This window comes from Equus asinus, chromosome 4 (assembly GCF_041296235.1).
Source record: "Equus asinus isolate D_3611 breed Donkey chromosome 4, EquAss-T2T_v2, whole genome shotgun sequence".
In the NCBI taxonomy this organism is placed as follows: Eukaryota; Metazoa; Chordata; class Mammalia; order Perissodactyla; family Equidae; genus Equus; species Equus asinus.
Genome location: NC_091793.1, coordinates 125,126,836 through 125,154,552, shown reverse-complemented (window position 1 = coordinate 125,154,552; position 27,717 = coordinate 125,126,836). Strand labels below are relative to the sequence as shown.

The 27,717-nt window shown below is 35.3% G+C and overlaps 1 protein-coding gene across 9 annotated transcripts in view; it reads right to left on the bottom strand.

Moving 5' to 3' along the window:
• GULP1 (GULP PTB domain containing engulfment adaptor 1) overlaps nucleotides 1–27,717 on the bottom strand; it is a 271,062-nt gene that overhangs the window by 40,186 nt on the left and 203,159 nt on the right. For all 9 annotated transcript variants that reach the window (XM_070508229.1, XM_070508227.1, XM_070508230.1 and 6 more), the window contains 3 exons: nucleotides 24,630–24,701; nucleotides 18,323–18,421; nucleotides 5,367–5,504 (listed from right to left, as the gene is read on the bottom strand). In XM_070508229.1, the coding sequence (XP_070364330.1) occupies nucleotides 5,367–5,504; nucleotides 18,323–18,421; nucleotides 24,630–24,701 (309 nt within the window). The remainder of the gene's footprint in view (nucleotides 1–5,366; nucleotides 5,505–18,322; nucleotides 18,422–24,629; nucleotides 24,702–27,717) is intronic.

The window sequence follows — 27,717 nt, the reverse complement described above, 5'->3', positions numbered from 1 at the left end:
AAGTACTTGATGTGGGGGCTTAGATTACTGATTTGAGATTTTCTTCTTTTCAAATTTATTAACTTAGTTATAAATTTTTCTCAGCATCGTTTTAGCTGTATCACGCAAATATTATGTTCTATTTCATTTCTATATAGTTCACTGCATTTTAAAATTTTTTCTTTGAGAACTCCTCATTCACATGTGGAATGTTTACAAGTGTTATGTCCTCTTTGACATATGGAATGTTTACCTGGAAACTTCGTTTCCACGTTTTTGAAGACTTTCCTATTATCTTTCTGTTATTGATTTTTAGATTGACTTGGTGTCAGAGAATACATGCTTTTAAATTTTTGAGATTTGTTTTATAGCCTAGGATACGGTCTATTTTGGTACATGCTCCTTCGGCACTGAAAAACAACGTGCATTCTGCTGTTGAGTGGCGTTCTCTATAATGGTTAATTAGATCCCACTGGTTGATGATGTTGTTGAGTGATTTTATAGTCTTGATGATTTCCTGTCTAGTTGTTCTTACAATATTAGGTAGCATGGTGGTGAAGTCTCCCACTATAATTGTATGTTTGTTTATTTATCTTACATTTTCTTTCAGTTCTATGAATTTTTGTTTCACTTATTTTGCAGTTCTATTATTCGGTCACATACAATTAGATTGCTCTGACTTCTTGGTGGTATGACCCTTTTATCATTAGGTAATTCCATTCTCTGTCTCTGACAATTTTCTTTACTTTGCAGTCTACTTTATCTGATATTAAAACATACTTTACCTGATAATAATTTTTGCATGATATATCTTTTCCATTATTTTATTTTCAACCTTCCTAAATCACCTATATCATTATGTTTACAGCAAGTTTCTTGTAGACAAAATGTATCTGGGTTAGGTCTTTAATGCATGCTAATAATCTCTTTTAATTGGTATATTTAGATCATTTACATTTAATGTGATTTTTGATATGTTACACCTTAAGTTTGCTATTTAAATTATTTTTCTGTTTCTTCTCTATTTTTTTCTTTCTGTTTTCTTTTCACTGTTTCCTATTGGTTTTTGAAAAATTTTAATAATAAAATTTTGATTTCCCCATAGTGTTTTTAAATGTGTCTCATTGTATAGTTTTTTAGTGGTTACTCTAGGATTCACATTGTATTTATGTAACTTATCAGTCTTCTAGGGCTGTCATTTTTCCAGTTCAAGTGAGATATGGAAACCTTACCTCCCTTTACATCCCTTCAACTTTGCCTGTTTATGGTTTAATTGCCTTATATTTTCTATATATGCACTTAGAATCATGTCAGAAAGTATTTTTTGCTTCTACTGTCAATCACAATTTAGAAAACTAAAGATTTACCCATATGTTTGCTTATACTGTTCATTTTTCCCTTCTTCATGTTCCAAAGTTTCTTCTTTTATTATTTCCTTTTTGTTTAGCCATTTATTTAGCATAGGTCTGGTAGTAACAAATAATCTTAGTTTCCCTTCATCTGATAATTTTTTCATTTCTCTTTAATTCCTGAAGTAAATTTTTTCTGGATTTAGGATTCTGGTTTGACAGTTCTCTTATTTTCAGCACTCAAAATATATGTTGCTACTTCCTTCTCACCTTCATGATTTCTAATGAGAAATACAACATCATTCAAATTGATTTTCTCCTATAGGTAAGGACTTGTTTATCTCTTGCTCTCTTCAAGATTTTTCTCTGTCTTTAGTTTCCAAAAGTTTGACTATATATGATATGTCTTGCTGTGGAATTATTTGGGTTTATCCTGTTTGGAGTACACTCAGTTTCTTGAATCTGTGGGTTTACATATTTTGCCAAATTTGGAAAGTGAGCAACTTTATGTTTTCAAACGTTTTTTGAAGGCTACCTTTTTTTCTCTCTCTTTCCAGGGCTCTGATGACACACGAATGTTAGATATTTTGTTATAGTCCCACAGGTCCCTGAAGTTCTATTTTGTTTTTGGTTTTAGAATTGTTTTGTGTGCATACCTGCATGTGTGCATGTGCACACACATATGCTTATTATCTGTGTTGTTCAGATTGGGCATTTTCTATTTTTTGATCTTCTAGGTCACTGATTCTTTCCTCTGACTCTCCATTCTGCCCTTGAGCCCATACATTGAGTTTTTTATTTGGTTATTGTATTTTTCATTTCTAACATTCCCAGTTGGGCTTTCTTTATATCTGTTATTTTCTTTGCTTAGATTTTCTATTTCTTTGAAAAGACTTTCTACTTTTTATTGTTTCAAGTGTACTTGTAATAATTTATTTTTTATTTTTATGATGGCTCTTTTTAAAAAATCTCTGTCTGATAATTCTAATATCTCTCTCATCTCAGTGTTGGGATCTACTGGTCATCTTTTTTCATTAGTTTAAGGTCTTCCAGTTTCTTGATGAGTGATTTTCAATTGAATCCTGGATATTTTACATATTATTTTATGAGAGTCTAGAAATTATTTAAACTTTGTGTTTTGGGTGGCTCACTCTGACACAATTCCATCAGGGGAATGGCAATGGGAGAGCACTGCCTCATTACTGCCTGGTGGGGACAGAGGTTCAGCTTCGTCACATGCCTCTCTTCATTACTGCTTGGCAGGGCTTGGTACTCTAGCTCCCCATGTGATCCTCACTATTAGCAAAGAGGGAGGGGGATTCATTAATATAACATAATATTGTTAACAAAGTAGTGAATTCCAGTCTTGTGGCATACAAGATTTCCTCTATCTTTCAAACTCTCACCAAGTACACAGAAATACTGAAAAGACAAAATACAATGAATAGGTAAGACGAAGGCCCCAAAAAGAGCAGACAGACTCTGGAATAGGTCACAGTTATGGCAGTAATATAGCAGGAGACAAATGCTACAGTGGCCATCTAAGGTCTTAAATTTTAATCTTGATTCCGTAACTACCGAGCTTTGTAACTTTGGGAAAGTCACTCAACTTCTCTGGCCTTGGTTTCTTAAAATAAGAGGAAAGCACTGTGCCAGCTGTGCCATAATTTACTTTCCTGTTTTAATACTCTATGATTAGTTGTTTAAAATGAGAATTACAGAGGATGGCATATCAACAATTCTACATACATCTCAAATCAACTTTATAAACATAGTCATTATTATAATTCGAAGAAATGAAATTTTGAGGAAATAAAACTTCGAGAAAATGTGTCCTCTTTGAGCTCACGAAAGTGATGCCAACTTATAGTTGGAGAACCATCTTGACCCCTGCTTTTCAAAGCCCAGACTCCCATCTACCTGCAGCAGAATCACCTGGTGAACTTGCTCACTGTGGATTTCCTGAGCTCCAGCCCCCATCAGTATGAACTTATTTTTTAAAGTGGGAACCAGAGAACTGTATTTTAAAAGGCCCTGCTTATGAATATTATGCACAGTAATGGTTGTGAGCCACTGCTGTAGGCTTCAAGAAATTATTTTCAACCTTCAAGAAAAAAGAAAGCCAATATGCTATATCCAAAGAGAATAATGGGTCAATGAATTGAAATTCTTGGAATGAATTACAAACAATTATGATCAGGGAGAAATGGAGTTTACACTTTTAACACAATATAATTACACAAGGATTCTGGTAAGCTTATGTTTTAAATAACCACATAAGAAATTTGGATGGGGATCAAATAAAGATAAAACACGTGACACAAAACTATAAGAAGGCTAATATTTATAATGAACTATGATTTTTAATATTTCAAAGAACCCCAAGAAAATTTATTTCTATGTGTAAGGCAAGAAAGAAGGACAACTGAGTTTACTGCTTGGTAGAAGTGGTAAAAGGTTATTATACCTTATACATAGAAGAATTCAACAAATATCAACTTTAATCTTCTCAATCACATAGAAAAAACATCTGCAAACAATCATGGCTAAGATGGAACATTAAATATACTGCATTCATTCATTAGGATAAATTTCAAAAACAACTTGCACTTCATATAAAATGCCCTATTATGCACATAATATTGTCTTATATGGCTAAGCATATTTTTCTAGGGAGATGTTCTCCCTCAAATTCTCAAAAGATATTATGATTCCAAGTAGCTTAGCACGTTAGTTTGCCTTTTTAGAGCACCATAGTTTAAGAGATACAGATAAGAACTTGCTCTACTTTTTGTGAATTTTTCCATGTGGTCTTTTCTTTAAGAAAAAATTCATTGAGCATCTATTGTCCACCTGATGTAGGACTTACAAGGAGAAATAAAAAGGTATTTGTTCTCAAGAAGCTCACATACTGAAACCAGAGAATTAAGTTACATGGTAGTGATAATAATAATGGTGCTCTGCTATTTTTGACAGCATAAAAAGTGAGCAAATATAGTCACTCGCTGTGTAACAATGGGGATACGTTCTGAGAAATGCATCATTAGGCAATTTTGTCATTGCGAGAACATCATAGAGTGTACTTACACAAATCCAGATGGTATGGCCTACTACACACCTAGGCTATATGGTATTAATCTTATGGGACCACTGTTGTATATGTGGTCCATTGTTAACTGAAATGTCATTATGCAGCACACGACTGTAAATGGATTAAGTTCTTTTTTCTGTCTAAGCCAATAATCTTGTTGAGGTTAGATGTTCTTCCTTCATTAAAGCCATCAATGGTTGCAATGTGTGCTCAGAATTCACATCTTATGTTTTATAATAGGATCTCAGACTAAGTTATGATTAGCATTAACATGCTTATAATCAAGACTTGAGGTTGTCTTTAAGATCCCAAATGATTAAAGAACTGTTGTAGGATTTAACTTTGGAATTCCCTAATTGCTCTTACTTACTAAAAACTTTAGATTACATTCATTATACTCATGTGCCAACACATGCATGCACACAGGCACACACACGCACACATACTATTCTATTGCCTTTCATTATGTTAAGTTTTCTGAATAATGAAAATTAAGAACAAGATTTTCAAAGTATTAGAGTCTTTTTAAGGAGCCATACAGACTTTATTTCCTGGAGTTTAAAATATTTATTTTCATCAGATCCTTCACATCCCTTAAAAAAAACAACTCTGCTCACCATTACTCTTTGCATTATGTGCATATTACTAAATTATATTTGAGATTAAAATTACAAATAAATGATCATAAGAGAAATAAATGTATAACATAAGCAGGCATGATGTTCTAAGAAAAGAAATTTGCATGCATGCAAGCTTGTGCCCATGAACATGAGAATTTAGTTAGGGAAGAAGTGCTGAAGCATATTCTCATGACAGGATGAATCTATTAGTGTAGTTAAGTATTTGCAGACCTTGTTCATTTCCAAATACTTTACTAATGCCGGAAACAAGACAATTCCTGGTTTGTAAAATAGAACAAACCACCCTAAAACATCTGGCATACTTACACACTTTTCGCTGTCAAATACATAGCACAAATGTTTATTTGACTCAGAATCTTTGCATATGAAAGTGAATATCCTCTTGTCAGTTTTATCATCTGCACAAAATGATATTCTGTGAAGCTGGCAATTGTGTTGGACTTCCTGTGAACACAGATGGAAATAAACATAGTTGAAGAGATTTTTTTTCCTTTTCTGAAATACCAGCTTGTGTTAATAACAGACAACTTATGACTTTAAAAGTGAAACTATAATCTGTCAAACGTTGGTTTTATAATTACATACACCGCAAACTTAAACAAATATGTAATGGAGATGGACCTCCTGACTCAGGATTAAACTAAGATGGTCATTTCAATAGTACTTAGAAAAACACAAGCAAAATACAAGAGGATCAGAGGTTTATGGACTTTCTGAGCTACAAGGAATTTTAAGAGACCATTACTTTAAACTCTGCAGTTTTACTTCGGAGGACATTGAGATTCAGAGAGTTAAGATACTCCCAGAAGGTTACAGAATTATCAGAACCTTTTTAAACCAGAACACTTCGCATTTTATCTTCCTGCAAGTAACTACCATTACAGTTTAAAACAAGTTCATCTGCACACAAGTTCATATGAAACACACTACCATTTCATCCTTAGTTTTCTTATTAAATTGTATTTTACTTGTCTTCATCGTAACTCATAAACTCTTGAACCTCTTCTGTCTAGGAAGATCATCTTTCCTCGCCACTTCCGTAATGTGTTTCACTGGAGCAGTGAATGAGGAAGGTCTAAACAGCCAGCATCCAAATGACTGAATCAACGCTGCCAGTCAATACAAAGATAAATGCTGCAAAAAATAAATAAAATACACACACACGCTGCAACTATAGCTTCTGTCACTGCATCCTTCCAACTTCAGGGTTGACCTCTCAGCTTGCTGAGATTTGATCTATCACCCTGGTTCACATTACTGCTCATCAGACTAAAATGAGGACGTAAAATGAGATATATAAATAAAGGTTAACAGAATTTCTCTGCAGCACTGCATTCTTTCCCTACATAGAAACCAAATGGTAAGTCATCAAAGGGTTGTTTGGCAAGCATGAAAATTAAAATGAGGAAGTATATTGTATGACTGTGTGGTGAACCAGAATTTGCCACCCCCAAATGTGATTCTTTGGCTTGATTATTTTTAAAACAAAAGACTCAGAAAGAAACTTTGACCTTTCCCCCAACTGCCTAAAAGAATTTAAGATAGAAGGCCTGTCCCAGGAAGGAGCTATCACCATAGATAACTCTAGGTGTGGAAATAGGGATGAACCTAGCAAGGCCCATCTAATCAAAGTCCTTCCCATGTTGATTGTTTTAGTAAAGTATGGCAAACATTTGTTTACCAAACATTTGCTTTTCCATCTCCATGTGAATTGCCTTTCTCCCCTCTAAAGTCCCAAACTACTACCCCCAAGAACGTCCTTTGTCTTTAGCTGAAGATGCTATTTAAGGTGGTGGCTTCAGCCATTTTGGCAAGTTACTCAGTTTTCCTGGGTTTCTCCCATGTATATATGTTATTGAACTTGTCTGATGTTCTCCTGTTATTCTGTCTCATGTCAATTTAATACTTAGACCAGCCAGAAGAACCTACAGTAGAGGAATCTTCTTTCTCCTCTACAGTTTTTTGTAATTACTAGATTACTAAATAGTCTGATCCATCCATTTCAGAAACAGAGAGGAACAATGCTAAAAAGAAGAGCTCAACACCAAGGCTTTTGATGAGGGCATCTTCCCTTCCTGTGGTTAGTGCTAGATGGATAATGATCACATTTGTCTGAGACTATTCTTTTCCTATACTTTGTCTGACTGACTAGTCTCTTTCTCATTGACATATCTTTTGTTTTATTGTTAATAAAGCATTTGTTAATAAATAAGCAGTTGTAGGGGAGCAGAATTTGCCACTCCAAAATATATCTCTTTAACATAAAGATTATTTTAGGCTGATTTTTTAAGAAACTGCAGACACAGGAAAAGCTCTGAAAACAGTAGAAATTACCTTTTGTAAAAAAACATTTACATTTATAAGGACATTTCCATTTGTAAGAGCGCCTCCTTCTCTGTTCCAGAAAGAGGAGGATATCTAAATCTGCAGAAACTCTTACCAATGGAGAAGGCAAGGACTTAAACCTGCATGATAGCTTTATCTTTGTTTACTGTGCTTGTCCTGGTGACGTCCCACAATTGACTCTCCCACCCCCAACATCGTATTTTGATGTTAGCTGAGGATAGTATTTAAGGTGATAGCTTCCACCATTTCAGAGAGTTACTCAGTTTTCCTGGGTCTTTCCCATATATACAGGAGGTATACATCTTATTAAATTTGTTTGTTTTTCTCATGTCAGTTTAATTCTTAGACCAACCACAAGAACCTAAAAAGGTAGAGAAAAAATTTTATTGCCCCACACAGTCAATCAAGCAATAGCCTTCGGTCACACTGTAGCTCCCAAACACTGACAGCAGGTCAACATCACGTTATTAATTGCATAATCATGTTAATGATACATAAAGAGAAATATTATTGCTATACAATATAGAAAAATGACTTGTTCTTTTCCATTTATAAGAGAAACTATAAGTAACATGAAAACATACCATTTACACAGCTGGTGGTGAAACCTATGCAGTCCTCATTCAGTCACCAACCAGTATGATCACAGAAAGCCTTTGGTTATGACAGTTGGGAATCATCTTAATTTTTTCTTTTTAAATATATTGCAAATATTTATTGAGATTTTTTTTTTTTAAGGAGGATTCACCTTGAGCTAACATTGCCACCAAAAATAAATCCCCAATTCACCTAAACCACATCTTTCCAGCACTACATAATCTTCATTTGGAGGACAAGGGAAAAAAGTAGAAAGGGAAAAAGACACAGAAAGGATATTTGAGACAATGGAGATTGCTTTTCACTTCCATTTTCATCCCTTCAAATGGGAGAAAAAATGGTCTATTTCCTATCAAGTCCATAAATTTTTAAATCCTGCCTAATACATGTAATTATACAATGAATAAATTTATTTTAGGAGCATTTAATTGTCTTTTTCCTAAATTACAACTTATATCCAAAATAAAATGAATGAGAGATGTTTTTTCTGGTTTACTCATGTCCCCTCAAACACTGGCTACTAAATGCCTATCTGTGAACAGGCTGTAGGAGAGTCATATGGGCAGGTTTGTTTGTTTGTGTGAGTTGTTTTCCTTTTTTTATAATATAGATTCTAAGTCTTGTTCTGCAGATTCTGCATCTGAAAGGCCTGGGTGTAGTCCAGCAATCACCATTCTTAGGAGTCTCCTAAGGGGCACTGATGCCTAGCAGAGCTGGTAAATCTCTCTTTTAGATTACCTATATTTTTTTATGGATTCTAAAAATGGCATGTTCCATATAACCACTATTATGAATAGAGTCAGATACACTATATTCATATGTAATATATATGTTAAAAGCCAGTTGCTCTCATTCAGATGTAATATAACTGAATTTACAAAACATTTCAAAGATTTTAAAACTTCAAGATCACTCTTAAAGTTTGGTAGGGATGAAAATGGACGTACTACTTTCCCACTAAAAGCGTGAAAAACTTACTTTTGGGAGAAAGATTCAATCGGGTCTCTTGAAAATTACCTAGTAAGTATAGGAAATTGAGACTTTGAGACATGAAAGAAAAGTATTGGTATTACTGATTTGGATAAGGCAAAATACAATGATCAAAAGTCAAATAGCTATGCAGGGTGGTGGTGGCAGCTGGTGGCAGTTCCACATGCACATGATTGCTTGTGGGGCAGTGGTGGCATGGCAGCAGTCCCTGCTCACAATGGTCAGTGGAGCAGTGGCAGCATTGGCACCCCTGATACCAGCTCCACGAGCAGCAGGAGCTGCATACAAGTCCCTGGGTCCCCAGGACCCCACCAGAGATACTGACACCCATGAGCCCAGCACCCTTTGCAGTTGTGCAGCCAGCACCCTCAGACAACTGGAGAACAGCAGTGCAGATAACACATGGGACAATGGCATCTAAGCCTGCAGAGAGACAGTAGAGGAACATGAGACCCAAGTGACCAGAACCAAAGTAACTGATGCCATACCCAAATAAGAAAAGGTGATTACTACCACAAATACACCAGCAGAGGATCAATTCATCAAACACCACGAAGAACTATAGTAACACTGTACAACAAAAGAAAAATGACAACTCTCAGGAGAGAGAACTAAGATTTTTAAAAAATGAAGAAATTCTTTGAGAAATATCTGACTCAATTAGAAAAAGCAACATAAGGATTCTAGGCATCCCAGAAGGAGAAGGGAGGGAGAAAGGAGTAGAGAGCTTATTCAAAGAAATAATAGCTGAGAACTTCCCAAACCTGGGGAAAGAACTGGACATGTAAGTACATGAAATCAATAGAACTCCTAATTACATCAATGTAAAAAGATCTTCTCCAAGGCATATAATAGTAAAACTGTCAAAAGTCAATGACAAAGAAAAGATGTTAAATGCAGCAAGAGAGAAGAAAATAACCTACAAAGGAACCCCATCAGGCTTTCAGTTTCTCAACAGAAACCTTACAGGATAGGAGAGAGTGGAATGATATATTCAAAATACTGAAAGACAAAAACTATCAGCCAAGAATACTCTATCTAGAAAAATTATCCTTCAGATATGACAAAGAAAGAAAAGCTTTCCCAGACAAACAAAAGCTGAGGGAGCTCTTTGCCACTAGACCTACCCTACAAGAAATGCTGAAAGAAGCCCTCCTACCTGAAACAAAAAAGCAAAGGTTTACAAAGTTTTGAGCAAGGAGATAGACAGACAAAATCAGAAAATTTCAGCTCTATATCCAAATAGGTTAGTAAACACTTAATTAGAACATAAAGGATAAAAGGAAAAGAACCATCAAAAATAACTAAAAACAGTTCAATTTGGTCATAAACTCACAAAACAAAAAAGCATAATTTGTAACAACAAAAACATAGAAGGGGAAGAGGAGAGGGATGGAACCTGCATAGGCTAACGAAGATGAGAGACCATCAAAAAAAGGGCTACCTCATCTATGAGATGTTACATACAAACTTCATGTTAATCACAAAGTAAAAAATCATAGCAGAATACTAACACATAAACAAAGAGAAAACCAGCAAACTGAAATGGCAGACAGAAATACAAAGAAAAAGGAACAATGGAAACATAGAACAACCAGAAAACAAAAGATAAAATGGCAGTATGAAGCCCACATATATCAATAATCACTCTAAAAGTAAATGGACTGAATTCATCAATCAGAAAACACAGAGTGGGTGGAGGGATTAAAAAAAAAGACCCAATGATGGGCTGCCTCCAGGAGACCCATCTCAGGTCTAAAGATAAGCATAGGCTCAAAGTGAAAGGATGGAAGATGATACTCCGAGAAAATGACAAGCGAAAGAAAGCAGGTATAACTATACTTGTATTAAGCAAAATAGTCTTCAAAATAAAAAAGATAACAAGAGACAAAGATGGGCACTATAAAATGATAAAAGGGACATTCCACCAAGAAGACATAACACATATTAATACATATGCACCTAACACAGAAGCACCAAAGTATATAAAGCAACTATTAAGAGACCTAAAGGGAGAAATTGACAGCAACGCAATAACAGTAGGGCACCTTAACACCACACTTACATCAATGGATTGATTATCTTGACAAAAAGTCAAGAAAGAAACAGTGACCTTAAATGAAAGAGTAAACCAGATTGACTTAATAGAGATATATAAAACATTGCTTCCCAAAACAGGAGAATACACATTCCTCTCAATGCACATGGGTCATTCTCAAAGATAGGCCATATGTTGGGAAACAAGGCCAGCCTCAATAAATTTAAGAAGATTTAAATCATATCTAGCATCTTTTCCAACCATAATGTTATGAAACTAGAAATCAACAACAAGAAAAAAGCTGGGAAAGATACATCTATGAGGAGACTAAACAACTTGCTACTGAACAACTATTGGATAGATACAGAAATTAAAAGAGAAATCAAAAAACACCTGGAGACAAATGAAAATGAAAACACAATACATCAAAACCTATGGGATGCAGCAAAAGCAGTACTAAGAGGAAAATTTATAGCATTACAGGTTTACCTCAACAAACAAGAAAAATCTCAAATAAACAAGCTTACTTTTTCCTAGAAGAAGAATTAGGAAAAGAAGAACAAACAAAGCCCAAAATCAGTAGAAGAAAGGAAATAATACAAATCAGAGCAAAAATAAGTGAAATAAAGACCAAGAAAACAATAGAAAGGATCAATTAAATTAAGACCTGATACTTTGAGAAGATAAGTAAAATTGACAATCCCTGGCTAGATTCACTAAGAAAAAAAAGACAGAAGACTCACATAAATAAAATCAGAAATGAAAGAGGAGAAATTACAACAGACACCACAGAAATACAAAGGGTTGTAAGAGAATACTGTGAAAAGCTATACATCAACAAACTCGATAACCAAGAAGAAATGAATAAATTCTTAGAACCATACAACTTCCCCAAACTGAATGAAGAAGAAATAGAGAATCTGAACAGACCAATAACAAGGAAAGAAATTGAAAGAGTAATCAAAAACCTCCCAAAAAGCAAAGTTCCAGGACCAGATGGCTTCTCTGGTGAATTCTACGAAACATTCAAAGAAAAGTTAATTCCCATCCTTCTCAAATTCTTCCAAATAAGTGAAGGGGATGGGATGCTTCCTAACTCATTTTACTAGGCCAACATAACCCTGATACGAAAACCAGACAAGACAACACAAAAAAGGAAAATTACAGGCCAACATCACTGATGAACATAGAGGCAAAAATCCTCAACCAAATATTAGTAAATCAAATACTACAATGCAATAAAAGGATCACAGACCCTGGTCAGTGGGATTTATATCAGGGACTCAGGGATGGTTCAATATCTGCAAATCAATCAATGTGATACACCACATTAACAAAATGAGGAATAAAAATTACATGATCATCTCTATAGATGCAGAGAAAGCATTTGACAAGATATGGCATCCATTTATGATAAAAACTCTGAAAAAATGGGTATAGGAGGAAAGTACCTCAACATCATAAAGACCATATAGGACAAACCCACAGTCAACATCATACTTAATGGTGAAAAACTGAACCCATCGCTCCGAGAACAGGAACAAGATGAGGATTCCCACTCTCACCACTCCCATTCAACACTGCAGTGGAAATTTTAGCTAGAGTAATTACGCAAAAAAAAGAAATAAAAGAGAGACAAATTGGAAGGGAAGGAGTGAGACTTTTTGTCTGCAGATGACATAAATCTATATATAGAACATACCTAAAGAATCCACCAAAAAACTATTAGAAATAATCAACAACCACAGCAAATCTGCATGGTATAAAATCAACATACAAGAATCAGTTGCATTTCTATACACTAATAATGAACTAGCAGAGAGAGAAGTCAAGAATACAATCCCATTTACAATCATAACAAAAAGAATAAAATACATAGGAATAAATTTATCTGAGGAGGTGAAAGACCTATATACTGAAAACCATAAGACATTATTGAAAGAAATTGAAGAAGGCATACATGGAAAGATATCCCATGCTTATGGATTAGAAGAATAAACATAGTTAAAATGTCCATATTAGTTAAAGCAATCTACGGATTCAATGAAATCCCAATCAGAATCCTAATGACATTTTCCATGGAAATAGAGCAAAGAACCCTAAAATTTATGTGGAACAACAAAAGACCCCAAATAGCCAAAGCAATCCTGAGAAAAAAGAACAAAGCTGGAGTTATCACAATCCTGGACTTCAAAATACACTACAAAGCTATAGCAATCAAAACAGCATAGTACTGGCAGAAAGACAGACACACAGAACAATGGAACAGAACTGAAAGCCCAGAAATAAAACCATACATCTATGGACAGCTAGTCTTCAGCAAACGAGCCAAGAACATACAGAGAAAGGAATGTCTCTTCAATAAATAGTGTTGGGAAAACTGGATGACCACATGCAAAAGAATGAAAGCAGACCATTATCTTAAATCATACACAAAAATTAACTCAAAATGGATTAAAGACGTGAATGTAAGACCTGAAACCATAAAACTCCTAGGAGAAAATATAGGCAGTATATTCTTTGACATTGATCATAGAAGGATCTTTTCAAATACCATGCTTACTCAGGCAAGGGAAACAAAAGAAAAAAGAAACAAATGGGACTAAATCAGATTAAAGAACTTCTGCAAGGCAAAGGAAATCAGGAGCAAAATTAAAAGACAATCCATCAATTGGGAGAAAATATTTGCAAATCATATATCCAAAAAGGGGTCAATTTTCAAAACATAAAAAAGAACTCATACAATTTAATAACAAAAAACAAACATCCCAATCAAAAAATGGGCAGAGGACATGAAGTGACATTTTTCCAAAGAAGATATACAGATGGCCAACAAGCATAAGAAAAGACGTTCAACATCACTAATTATTAGGGAAATGCAAATCAAAACTACAATGAGATATCACCTCACACCCATCAGAATGGCTATAATTAAGACAAGAAATAAATGTTGGAGAGGATGTGGAGAAAAAGAACTCTCATACACTGCTGGTGGGAATGCAAACTGGTGCAGCGACTGTACAAAATAGTATGGAGACTCCTCAAAAAATTAAAAATAGAAATATCATATGATCCAGCTGTCTCATTACTGAGTATTTATCCCAAAGAACATGAAATCAACAATTCAAAGAGATTTATGCATCCCTACATTCACTGCAGCATTATTCACAATAGCCAAGAAGTGGAAGCATCTCAAGTGTCCATTGATGGACGAATGGATAAAGAAGATGTGGTATATATATAATAGAATGCCATTCAACCATTAAAAAAGACAAAATTGTGCCATTTTCAACAACATGTATGGACCCTGAGGGTATTATGCTAAGTGAAATAAGTCAGACAGAGAAAAACAAACACCATATGATTTCACTCATATGTGGAAGATAAACATATGGACAAGGGGAACAGATTAGTGGTTGACAGAAGGGAAGGGACTGAGAGGAGGGTGAAAGGGGTAAAGGGGCACATATGTGTGGTGACAGATAAAAGCCAGACTATTGGTAGTAAACAAGATGCAGTCTATACAGAAACTGAAATATAACAATGTACACCTGAAATTTCCACAATGTTATAAGCCAGCATGACCTCAAAAAAACCCCATCAATCGTGTACATGCATTGAGTTTAGCTTGATGGAGGCATGGAGATTTGACAGTAAAAGTTTAGGGAACAGAACGATATGGTTGATAGATTGTCAATGGAAAACTAATTTTTTTTTTTGCTGAAGAAGAGTAGCCCTGACCTAGCATCTGTTGCCAATCTTCCTCTTTTTATTTGCTTGAGGACAATTCGCCCTGAGCTAACATCTGTGCCAATCTTCCTCTGCTCTGTATGTGGGTCGCTGCCACATCATGGCTGCCAAGGAGTGGTGTAGTTCCACATCCAGGAACTGAACTCGGGGCACCAAAGTGGAGCACGCCAAACTTAACCACTAAACCACAGAGCTGGCCACCTGGAAAACAAATTTTTATGGGAGACTTATTATGGGGGACTCTAGAATCAGCAACTGGTAACACGGTGCTACATTTGCATTGGCATAATCCAACTCTCCGTCTTTCTTTACATACTCACACACACACCCCACATGTTAGTGTTACTCATCTTGTAGTAGATCTAGGTCTTTCTATTTTGTGCTTTTCTAAGGATATGCCATTATTAAACTGTAAATTCTAAACACTAAACTTCTCTCTCTATATTGTATTTAATCATATTTGTATTTTCTAAACATTTAAACTATCAATTAATGGAAAACTTGAAGCATTGTAAATGTTCAACGATAGGAGAATAGTTTACTAGATTAAAATTTACAGATTATGGTTTTGGTGAAATTTTTATAGCCTAGGATACGTTATAGGTAGACTCAAATCAAAAAGAACAAGAATACACGCAGAGGATGCATGAAGTGTATTATCAGCCCTACATATTTCAAGGTGTGCTTTGACAAGTCCTAAACGTTCATGTACGAAATTAAATTAATAGTTAATTACATACACATACACTCCAAAACAGTTACAGGATCCATATGGTTTAGAAGAAACCTTAAACCCAAACACGGCCTACAAATGACCTGTTCTGGTTGGACAGTTGCCACTAAACATCCACTTAATTTCAAAAAGGAAATGTAGGACTCGGATTGTTTTTATTTTTACTTCCATGTAAGACCATATTTTCGTTACTACATTGTCACTCTGCAAATTATTGCTTCCTCAGCCTTTTGTTCTTTTGTAACTACCACTTGCCTAATGAATTCATCTCAGCCAACCCACTTATTCAGTAGATAAAGCCGCACTTTCAATTGCCTCATTTCCCACCAAACTACAGTCAGCCTTCCGGAGGCACAGATTCAACCAACTGCAGATAGAAAGGGCCATGATGGTTGCACTGTACTGAACATGTACAGACTCTTTTTCTTGTCATTATTCCCTAAACAATACAGTATAAAAACTATTTACATAACACTTACATTGTATTAGGTATTATAAGTGATCTAGAAATGATTTAAAGTATGGGAGGATGTGCGTATGTTATATGCAAATCGTATGCCATTTTATATAAAAAATTTGAGCATTCGTGGATTTTGGTACCTGCAGCGGGGCAGGAACCAAGCCCCCTGTGGACACTGAGGGATGACTGGACACATTTTCCATTGTATGCCTGAAGAGACCTTCTACTATCCCATTGCCACTTCTTTTGTCTACTTTCAGCCAGCTCAGCAATGGTTATTTTGGGCTAGCCATAACCAAAAAAAAGTGTCCAATTCTTGGTTTGTTATTTAATACTGAGTGTGGATAATAGAAGGAATTAGGATAGCTGTGGGAGGTCTTAAATTTATGGCTTGAGAAGTCTGAAAGAATGTCATTGTTCTTAATTTGGAATTGAACAATAACTATGGATGCATCTATGCCACACTCCAGTTATCCTCAAACAGTAAAAATGCAAAATTTCCAGGGAGATTCTCATTCTGTAAGCTAAGATAGGACCTTAGAACTTATTTTTCAAAATGTCTGCAGTATTTTTAATGCAAGTATTCCATGAACTACATTTGAAAATGAGGCGGCAGACTCCACCGGAACCCCTCAAACTTTTATGTGCCTAAGAATCACTGTGTTTCTTCTTAAACTGCAGATTCAGATTCAGTAGGTCTGGAATGGGGTCTGAGATTCTACAGCCTAACAAGCTCTCAGGTGATGCTGATGCTGCCGGTCCACAGAGCACACTTGGAATAGCAAGACATTGTCTGGGTTTGGTATGCACACAGATGAAGGGATCAATGGCAAAGGCTGGACTAGTGGCTGAAAAGTTGCAGACCTGTGAAAAATATTTTCATAATCTCTTTACAGGTCAGGGTTTCCTTGGGCTTTCAAATTTAATTAAGTTGTCAGTAAGAATGCACAGTGTTACAAGAAAGCATTGACAATATATATCTGTAAGATAACTGGAGTTGAATGTTACTGAATATTTCCAAACTGACTTTTATGGTTTTCTTAAAATTACTAAACAATAATTCTGAGGCATCGTGAATAAAGCACTGTATTAGTTTGTTAGAGCTGCCATAACAAAATACCACAGACTGGGTGGTCTAAAGAACAGAATGGTATTTTCTCACAGTTCTGAAAGCTGGAAATCCAAGATCAAGATGTCAGCAGGTTTGGTTAAGCTTTTCTCCTCAGCTTGCAGACAGCGCCTTCGCACTATGTCTTCACAGGGCCTGTCCTCTTTGCTCACACACCCATGGTGTCTTTCTCTTCTTATAAGGACACCAGTCCTATTGGATTAAGGCCCCATTAAGACCTCAGTTAAACTCCAAATATAGTCACGTTGGGGATTAGGGATACAATATAGGAATCTGAGGTGGAAATAAGTACATATTCAGTGCATACTCAATCCATGACAAGTATATATTAATGAACGTGAAGCCAGAATAAGTTATATTTTAAATCTTTTTCATTGGATTTGTAAGGGAAAAGGCTCTTAAATACAAGGACCTTAAGTTTAGGCTATGTTATGAGCTGAATCATATTCCCTCAAAATTCAAATGTTGAAGCCTTAACCCCCAACACACCCTGTACCTCAGAATGTGACTATGTTTGGAGATAAGGCTTGAAAGAGATGATTAAGTTAAACTGAGGCCGTTAGTGTGGTCCCTTATCCAATCCGACTGGTATCCTCGAAGAAAAGAGACTTGAACACACAAAGGGACACGAACTGTGTGTGTGTGCAGATGACCCTGTAAAGAGGCAGCAAGAAGGCAGCCATCTGCAAGCCAAGGAGGCAGGCCTCTGAGGAAACCAACCCTTCTGTCAGCTTAATCTCGGATTTTAGCTTCCAGAACAGTGAGAAAAGAAACTTCTGTTGTTTGAGCCACCGAGTGTGTGGTACTTTATCATGGCAGCCCTAGTAAACTAATACATGCCATGTCTACAGGCCGTAAGAGTCAGTCCAAGACATTTTAAGAAATGGCACACAGTTTCATCTTCTTTCATACTCAGTGAACCACACTTTACTCATCTCTTTCACAGCACATGAAGAAAAAATCCTAAATGTAAGACCAAATACTGTTGAATACACTTAATATAAATTATTATATTCCAAATCCAGGCTGAAGAACAGACCCTTCAGAAAGCAATCCCAAAGGTTGTTCCTCCTAAAAATCCTATAGAGTTTTAAATTGTCATTAACTTAGAACTAAGCAATGCCAGTAGGTAACAGATTTTAAGTACTCACTAAAATAGCAATATAATTGCAATTAATTAGAGATCAGAGTGCTTCTGACATTCACAAATAAGCCTTACCTTTGTTTTGGGTTCTAGAATTTTTACTCCATAAATTGATATTTGCAATTCAACTTTAGGAATTTTCTGGCCTTCAGATTTCTTGATGTGTCTTGCAAACTGTAAATGAAAAATTATTCACAAAACCATAATTCTGTTTCTATGGAGAGTGAACACAAAGAAATACATATGTGGACTTTGTATTCAGTGGTGGACTTTCATTAAATAAATTATTGCCCATGATAAATTATTTTATAAACTCCCCACATAGCCTCAAAATATTTAGAAATCATAGTAATCAACCATTACTATCAATAAAATCAGATTGATTTTCAGTAACTTTTTAAAAACATTTTTAATGCACTTCTTTCATGATATTTAAAAAATCATCTCCATACCAGTGGAGAAAATGAAAGCTCTTTCTGGGAAGATAAGCAGAGATCCATTTCTTTTCCTGTGGCTCCTTTCTTTTTAATACTTTTAGAAAACTTGTGGTCCGCTAGCACTGGATCAGCCATCCTTGTCATTTCTAGATACTTCTCTCGTTTGGAATACCATCCTACCCAATCAAATCAATGAACGAAAAGAGACAGACTTCCATATTCAAACTGAAGCTAAGAATTGAAGTAATAATCCCGACTAAAAGGCTCAGATCTAGGCTCAGTCCAGGAATTATAAAGATAGTGAGTGTCTTGAAAACATAAACATTTTTAAAATCCTTTCATAGTAGTATTTATTGTATTTTCTTATTGATTTAGTTAGTGTATATTAGGTTTTCTTATAAAATCAGAAAGAAAATCAGCAGACTAACGTACTTGGTAGAGGAAGTTTCTGCCTCTCTCCCAGCATTGCCAGATTTGGTGGTGGAAAAAAGTTACAGGAGTCCAGTTAAATTTGGACATTAAACAATGACTATTTAAAAAAAAAATTTATTTTAGAATGCACATATACACTCTCTCTATATGTCTACACACATATAACTTATATACACTATTTAGTATAAGTATGTCCCATGTTCTATTTGGGACATACTTATACTAAAAACATTATTCATTTTTATCTGAAATTCAGTTTATTCAGTGCCCTGATTTTATCTGGCAATGCTATTCTCTCCCTACTTTCCTTCTTTCCTCGCTTCTCTCAGCTTTCTTTTTAAGAAATGGAAAAAAAAAAACTAATAAAAAATAGGATTTCTCACCCCTCTTTTAGGACTTCAAAATGTTATTTCCTCATAAAACATGTTTTCAGCACATGGATCATCCTAACTTGACTCAAAATAGATCACATGTAAGGCCGGGTGGGGGTTTGGTCCTCTTTTGTGTGTCATATTTATTTGCACTGTGCATTTCTCTCTAATTTAGGGCAGATGTGAATACACATGGTATGGTTCAGTCCTGGAGCAGAGAGTGGTTAACGGCCTTTTTCTCTTTTCATGGCTTTGCACTGCCCCGGAGAGGAATATAATTAATGCATATAGGAATGCCTTGAAGTGCCTACCTTAATATCCAGGGAAGATAGGAGGGTACCATTTGTTTTATTTCATTTTGGGTGGTATAATTTTTTAGCTTGCTGTCTGTTCTGTTCTACAAATGTAGGCAGCTTTTTTTTTTTTTGTATCCAGCAGTCTTACATTCTGCACATGATTTCGACTAATTCGTGCCAGAGAATTTTTTTTGACTTTAAGAAACTTGTTTTGCTTCAGTGCAGATCTTTAAAAATGATCCCAGCTCTCTCTCAAAGAAAGTGGATTAATTTTGTTTCTTTTCCCTTCGTAATCTCCTTCCTGTATTGCCATAATTAAAACAATTTGAGGGTTTTCACATATGAAGGCTTACAAAATAAATCAGCTGCTCTCCATCCGTGTGAACGTATCTGAACTCAGCCATCCCCATCTTGGATGCAGAAGCATTCTAAGCTGGCTTCCCAGGGGCTGCTTTTGTCCAGAAATAGACAAGGAGCAGTGGCTCTTGAGGCCTTTTCCACATCTGGACACAACCATTCCTGTGACCTCTTTTAGTTTCCAAAAAGTCTATCACAAAACAACCACTAATATTAAACTTATCTGTTGAGTCATTTCTTTTCTGCCAGGAAAAAAAGAGAAGAAAGAATGGAAGAAATGAAGAAAGGAAGCGAGGAGGGGCTGGAGGTAGAAAAAGCAAGAGGGAGGGAGGGAGAATGAGACAAAGGAAAAAATCACGAACATAAAATATCTGATCTGTGGCTTGTGAAGCCTTTGTCTCTGCTTCATATCAAGATGAAGTAATTGTGCTCAGAGAAGATTCAGAGGGCATCCAATCCAATCTTCCCGTTTTAAAGATGAGAAAAATAAGTCTCAGAGAAGTTATTTACCCTGGTCATAAAATGGGTCTAGAGCAATCGGGCCTAGAACCCTGGTCATAAAATGGGTCTAGAGCAATCGGGCTGAGAATCTAGTTTTGCAGCCACTCACCAAATAACTCTGCATTTGCAGAGCATATGTTCTGCATTAAAAAAAAATTCCCAGTTCTTGATATACATTTCATATACATTTGATATACATTTTCATGTATATCAAGGTGTACACTGGTTATTGGCCTTGGTTGTTGCAAAGATGTTGCAAAACACCTGTGCCTAACGTTCTATTTATACAATCCATACTTTAAACAGAGTTTAACATTCTCATTCCTGCCCATTTTTTAAAATTTAAGATGACTGCATTCTTTGATTTGCATTATCCCTCCAAGTCTCTTTTCCTGCCTGTAGACCTCCTAACTGTGTTCCACAATACTTCAATTTACTTAGAAGACACGCTCATCATTCTTACTTACATTGTATTCTTTTCTCACTCTATTTACTACTTGAATATTAATGGTCAAAGAGCCTTTTTGCAAGTTTTTTTCCCATTTTTGTTTTGGTGGATTCATTTCTTAATCATCTAGATAGAGTGATCTACCAGCAAATCTTGAATATGATAATCCAAGAAAAATACTCAAGGAGGGTAAAGCCTACGCAATCTGGAGGGTATCTAGATACAACCAACAAATAAACAAAATAAACCTTTATCATAAAATGACCGGGAAGGATGAAGTATTATTTGAAATACATAAAGTACTTAGTTAAATATATGTCTCCGGTAAGCAGAACAGCTAAAGAAAATTTAAAGGAAGCACCACTGAGTTTCAATATCATCATCACAGAATTTCTATTCGTTTCTCAAAGAACTTTCAAAAAAGTGAAATTTAACTATATTATTAATGGAACATGTATTATTGAGCAATAAAATAAATAAATTTATTACTAAGTCAAATATTCTGAGCTACTATTCTTCTTTGTGGTTCTAATACTTAAATTATTAATTTAATTAAAAGTATTCCTAATACTCCTGCAGGGGAATCAGCTATGTATGTACTATATAATTAAATTAAGCTCTAAACAGTTTGTTAATTAAATAACTCGTTATGAAGACATAAACAGAGTGTCATGCTACACCGAGAGAGTGAGGTCCAATCGAGAAACTGCTGGGCCCAGATTTAACAGAACTCAACAGTGATTCCAAGGCCACATTCCTTGAGGTAGCGTCACGTAATTTTAAGTTAGCTCCACTGGAGTGAGGGGGTCTCTCCTCTAAAACTGGGGTCCAGGAACGCCATCATCTGGTTATCTCCCAGAGAAATCAAGAAGTTTTGATCTATATACCAATATTCATCCACATGTAAACATCACAAGCAGATGTTTATGAAATATATTGAGCCCTCTGACATTCGTACTAGTTGTATTAATAAAAATAAATAACTCACTATTACAAATAAAATTCATTACACTAGCAATGCTATTAAATACATAGAAGTTGAAAAGGTTTTTCCATTATTATTTTTTGGAAAATTTGGTATTTTTCTAAACGGTGGGCTAAAACATGATTAAGAAATAGAAATTGTTGAACATGATTAAAAAATAGAAAATGTGTTGTTTTGACAAACACAGTATCTTAAAATAAAGACTTTAACACATAAAAATATATTTAAGAAAAATTTATAAACTATAAATTCATCACAAAATGACAGAAAAATAGTAGGTAATAAAATAAATCAAAGTTTAAAATTTTTCTTAAAAAATAATCAGGCATCATTAAGCACAGAGCATGAAAACACATTATTGAAACTCTTTAAGTCTTCCATCATCTTGGATTAGTCCTAAATTTTGAATTCTTCTTTAATGTCCGAAGCCAATATATTAATATTTTGTTTTTGAAAAATTAGTAAATATAAATAAAATATTACCTTATGTAGCAAATGAAATAAAATACTGAACTGTAATGGATAAAAAAGCAGTCAGAAGATATATGTTCAAGAAAAGTAAGCAGGAAATTCAAAAAGGGGGATGTGAATACAAAGTAGAGTTAATGAGCAAATGTCTTCTTTTTAGTAGAACCATAGCACCATCTTCTGGCCATTTCTACATGACAACAGAATTAAAGAGAGCCAGGGTCTGAGTTCTTAAAATAAATATAAATATTCTTATATACTGAGATATAGCATCTGACCCCGACACAAAGAAACAAAAAAAGATTAAAATAAAAGTAGGTAAAAAGTATTGTTTTATTCATTTTCATTAGTTCACGAATCATTACCCTTAGATATACTTTCTTGATCTACAAAAATTTTGCAATCAGCAGAATAAAGATTGCTTATAAATACATATTTATTCCGGAAGATACTTGAAAGACAAAAGCTACTATTAACTGAGTATGCATTTTTAAACTATACTGAATATTTTTTATCTTATTGTAAATCGCATTCCTTTATTAACAGAGTACATTTCTAAACATGAAACTACATAGGAACTGCATATGAAGTCTCACAAAAATGTATAAAAACCAGCCATTGTTTGAAAGTGTTTCATTTCAAATATCTCTTTACATTTTATCTAGTCACTATAGAATTGAATCCTTTTGGTTTTGGATTTGAGTGACTGAATATAGAGCCTACTAGGTAAAAGAAACATTAAGTGTAAATACCACTATTCTTGTATACAACATTCTGATTGTAGTGAAGCTGGACTTAGGCCCAGAGTGTGCAACATTTTGAACATTTAAATAGAATCTTATTCTAAATGTTCTCCATGAACTGTGAGACCTTTCTAATCCTCTATTAGTACCTAAAAGTACTGGCCAAACAAGGGCAAGTCTGAATTATTACATAAGGAGTAGTGGAAAGAAATGGTTGCCTGGTCCACTTTTTATTCCAAATAGGAGTGATGTCATCTTGGGACCTTTTAGCATATTTACTTAAAAACATTAGGTAAAACATTTACAAATAAAATGGATGGATAAAGTATCATCTACTTTTATTTCTTCGCCCAGAAGACAAGCCATCCCACTTCAAATATGCTCAATTAAAACACTTAGTAGGGTCTACCTGATATGACATTCGCAAAGCAAAGTAGTAACTTTTTAATGTTTATGACTTTGCCTGACACTATCAGAAGCCTAACCCTCCTGTGAAATAACTGGATGAGCTCTAAACTAAATAAAGTTAGAGAAGGGTTGTTTCTCAAAAGAATTGTGAGAGCAGCTCTGAAGAAAAACAATTAACTGTGTAAACAAAATCGTGGTATGTTAGAATTTCTTAATGAGATAAAGATGAGAGTTCTGTTGAAGGAGGTTTTCAAATCTGAAAATCTCAATGAAAACAACGTCTTTTGGGATGTGGTGCAATTAGAAAAACATGCTAAGATGTGTGGTATCTTACGTAAGATTTTCTCAGGAAATTTGCTGATTATGAGTACATGGAGTTGCTTATTAAATGTCCTTTCTGCTCTCTTAGTCTCATCACTTCCCCCTGTCTGCTCATGGACAAGTCCAGATCTTCTTGAATTTGTCCATTAATTGTCATTAACATACAGTGTCACTTAAAAATTCTGCTCTGTAATTAACTCTAACGCCACACTTTCAACAGATGGATATAATACCCTACCTATTAGATAGTTTGTTACACCATTACTAGTTTCTGAGTTAGGGCATGAGCTCACATTGCCCAAGCAAAGTAAAGGCAAGCTACTAAACGTCAACACTTAGGAAATATTGCTATGACATTTTTTTGTTGAGTATGAGAAATTACACCTTAGGAAAATATGAAGAGTGTGCCACATTCAGAAAAATAATTAATTATGTGTACAGAGTTATTACTAGATATATCTCTTTGATCTGGTGATATTTATTCAACAGTCCATTTTTAACAGGCTGAAAGCCATTTCTGCCACAAAGCTATTCATGCTTTGAATTTTCATCAGTCTACTGATGACTGGAGACAGAATCAATACACCAGACATTTATTTGGAGGGCTTTCCCTACCTTTAATTTCCTTACAGCATCTCTCACAACTTCTGTTCCTTTGGGCTGCTCCACTTCTGTACTGCCAAGAAACTGAAAATGGTCATTGGTGAGACACAAGCTTTATTACAGCATATATTATTAGATCATTTTAAAATGTAACATGGCATAATCGAATGGTGTGACATTAACGCAAATCCAAATCCTAATTAAATAGAAGTTATTAATTTATATTATTTTATATTATATGAAAATGCAAATATATCACTTAATCACACATAATTTTTATTATTCAAAGATGTTTAAAAAGCACACTTTTCCTAAATATTTTACTTGCAGATTTTTACTGGAAAGGAAACTAAAATTATTTCACTGGGCCCAAAGGAATAAAGTTGATCCCAAAATTTAAAACATATTAACAATTAAAAAATTGTTATCTGTAAATTCAAAGCAAATAAACGCTTTTTGTTATTTTATTTAAATAGTAGTATATTTTAAGATATTGATATGGTTTAATGTAGTTTATAATTTCAAATCAACATTTTTCTTTGTTTTCCAATTATGACACTCAGTGATACTGGCTCAACACAAGGTTGACACAAGGGAAGCCACACCGTAGAAGAGAAGCCATATTGTAACTTTGAATGACCTCTGACTAACTAATCCAGCTGGATATGCAGCTTTCAGGAAATCTAACTGCTCTGTAGATTTTATGACCCCTGCTTGCCCAGGTACCTCCCAGCTGCAATAAGATGATAACTTTGTTCTTTTGAGCTCCTTAGGAATGTGACGATCCCCGGACAGAGAACCTATCTGGTGTGGCCACTCCCAGTCTGTAACACCAGATGGTCAACATTCCTTATGCCTCTCCTGTAACCCACTGGCCTATATACTTGTTTCAAGATTCTGTGCCTGCCTTAAGATGGTTCTTTTGGACATTAGTCAGCCATCTTCCCTCTTGCTAGCAAGCTGTAAGAAAATGCCCTTTCTCTGCCACCATCTTGCCTCTTGATGACTGGCGTTTGTCTCATGGCGAGTAGCTCATGCCCTTTGTTGGTAACAACAGCATGTAAAATTTTAAAAATACAAACTTTTTAAAATACTCAATATACACCATCCATCAAAGTGATAAGGTAAACTACATTTGAAAATAAAACACACATGATCTATAATTTCACTAAATTTTAAAATATCCCTGAAGGTTTTTAGTTAAAACCTGACCTATCCCCCAACACAAAAAAAAGTTTCATAGTAATTACCACTTTGTAATAAAGTCTCAAATCTGGAAAGACATAATACCTCCTAAATAGAAGTTCAATGTCATGAAATGTTCAAGACCAATTGTAATTGAAATATGGATATTTTATTCTATAAAATGTCTCTATATAAATAGGAAATAAACATTAAGTTCATTGTGTGTATACTTTCCCAAAGCCTTTTTTTCTTGTCACATACTACCAGTCATGAATTCACCACTTCTTATATAGAAATATGTGTAAGTATATGTGTACACTTTTTTTTTTTTTGAGGAAGATTAGCCCTGAACTAACTACTGCCAGTCCTCCTCTTTTTTTGCTGAGGAAGCCTGGCCCTGAGCTAACATCTGTGCCCATCTTCCTCTACTTTAGATGTGGGACGCCTACCACGGCATGGCTTGCCAAGCGGTGCCATGTCCACACCCGGGATCCGAACTGGCTAACCCCGGGCCACTGAGAAGTGGGACATGCGAGCTTAACCGCTGCGCCACCCGGCCAGCCCCCATGTGTACACTTTACATCAAAAGATTAAGTAGAATATTTTTCATTTGTTAACACAGAATGGAAGGGGGCAAAATAGTAATGTCAGGGTATCTTTTGAAATCACATTTTATTCCTTCCTTCATTCTTGACAGAATAACAACAATAACAACTAAAGAAATTAGAGTCCAGTTTTTCAAAATGGGCTCTCTGTATTACCGGCATGAGAATTACCCAGGGAGCAGGTTAAAACGTAACAACGCAGATTCCTCAGTCTAATACATCGGCATCTTTAAGGGTAGGGCTAGGAAATTATACTTTTAAGAGTATCATAGGTGATTCCATGTACTAAAGTCTAAGGAACAGAGTTAGAAAATAGTAAGAGGTCAGGAGGAAGTGGAAAGCAGATAGGAAAGTTTGGCTGAAAATACAGAAGATAACTGCTGATCTTTCTGATGAGCCCATGGAGAAGAGAAAGTGAAGCTCGGAAGCATCAAGGCAAAAAAAGTTCCACTTCTCAAACTCTGTAAGGTACAACAGTTCCTTTTTCTAATATGCTCAAACTACACCCAACAATTGCTACTAGGTCCTAGATACGATATCACTGGGCACTTGGTTACGCCCACTGTGACCTCAAGTGGATTGACCAGGCCTGCAAAACAGACCAAAATAAATAGAGAAATTCTCAGCTTAAAAGGAACTGAAAACCTGCTAGTAAGATGTGGGAGATAGTCAAATCTATTCCTGACACCAACGGACCTGTCACATTTCTTCTGTTTCAGATCTGTGTTTTCAACCTTGGCTGCAGGACAGAATCACATGGGAGCTTTAAAGTTAGACCAGTGCCTAGGAGTCTGATTTAATTGGTCTGGGGCAGAGCCAGGGCATCTGTGTATTTTAAAGCTCCCCAGGTGATTTTAGTGTGTCCCCAGGCTTGAAAAGCACTGTTTTAGTTCACCCAGAAAGGATAAAGCATTCAAGGGACAGGATGGGGAGTTCATACAATAGGAGCTATTTTGTTCTGAGTAAATCTATGGGGTAATTTCTTTTCTCAAGTTCTCTGAATTTATCATATCACTGAGAACTTCCCCACGATGGGCTTCACGGCAGGCCGCCCCAAGAGGCACCATTCTTGTATGTGGATTATTTCCAGCTGAAAACAGTAAGGGCTCAGGAGACTCAGGAAGAACGTTTGACCTTCGCCTGCAAACTGCCTAAAAGAACGTAACACAGAAGGCCTGTTCTAGGAAGGACCTAATACCATAAGATGGCTATAATATAACGTAAAATAGGTGTGATAGAAAGTCACCAACAAGCCCCTGCTGGGCCCACCAAAACTTGTTTAACAAACATCTGCATTTCCACCCATGTAA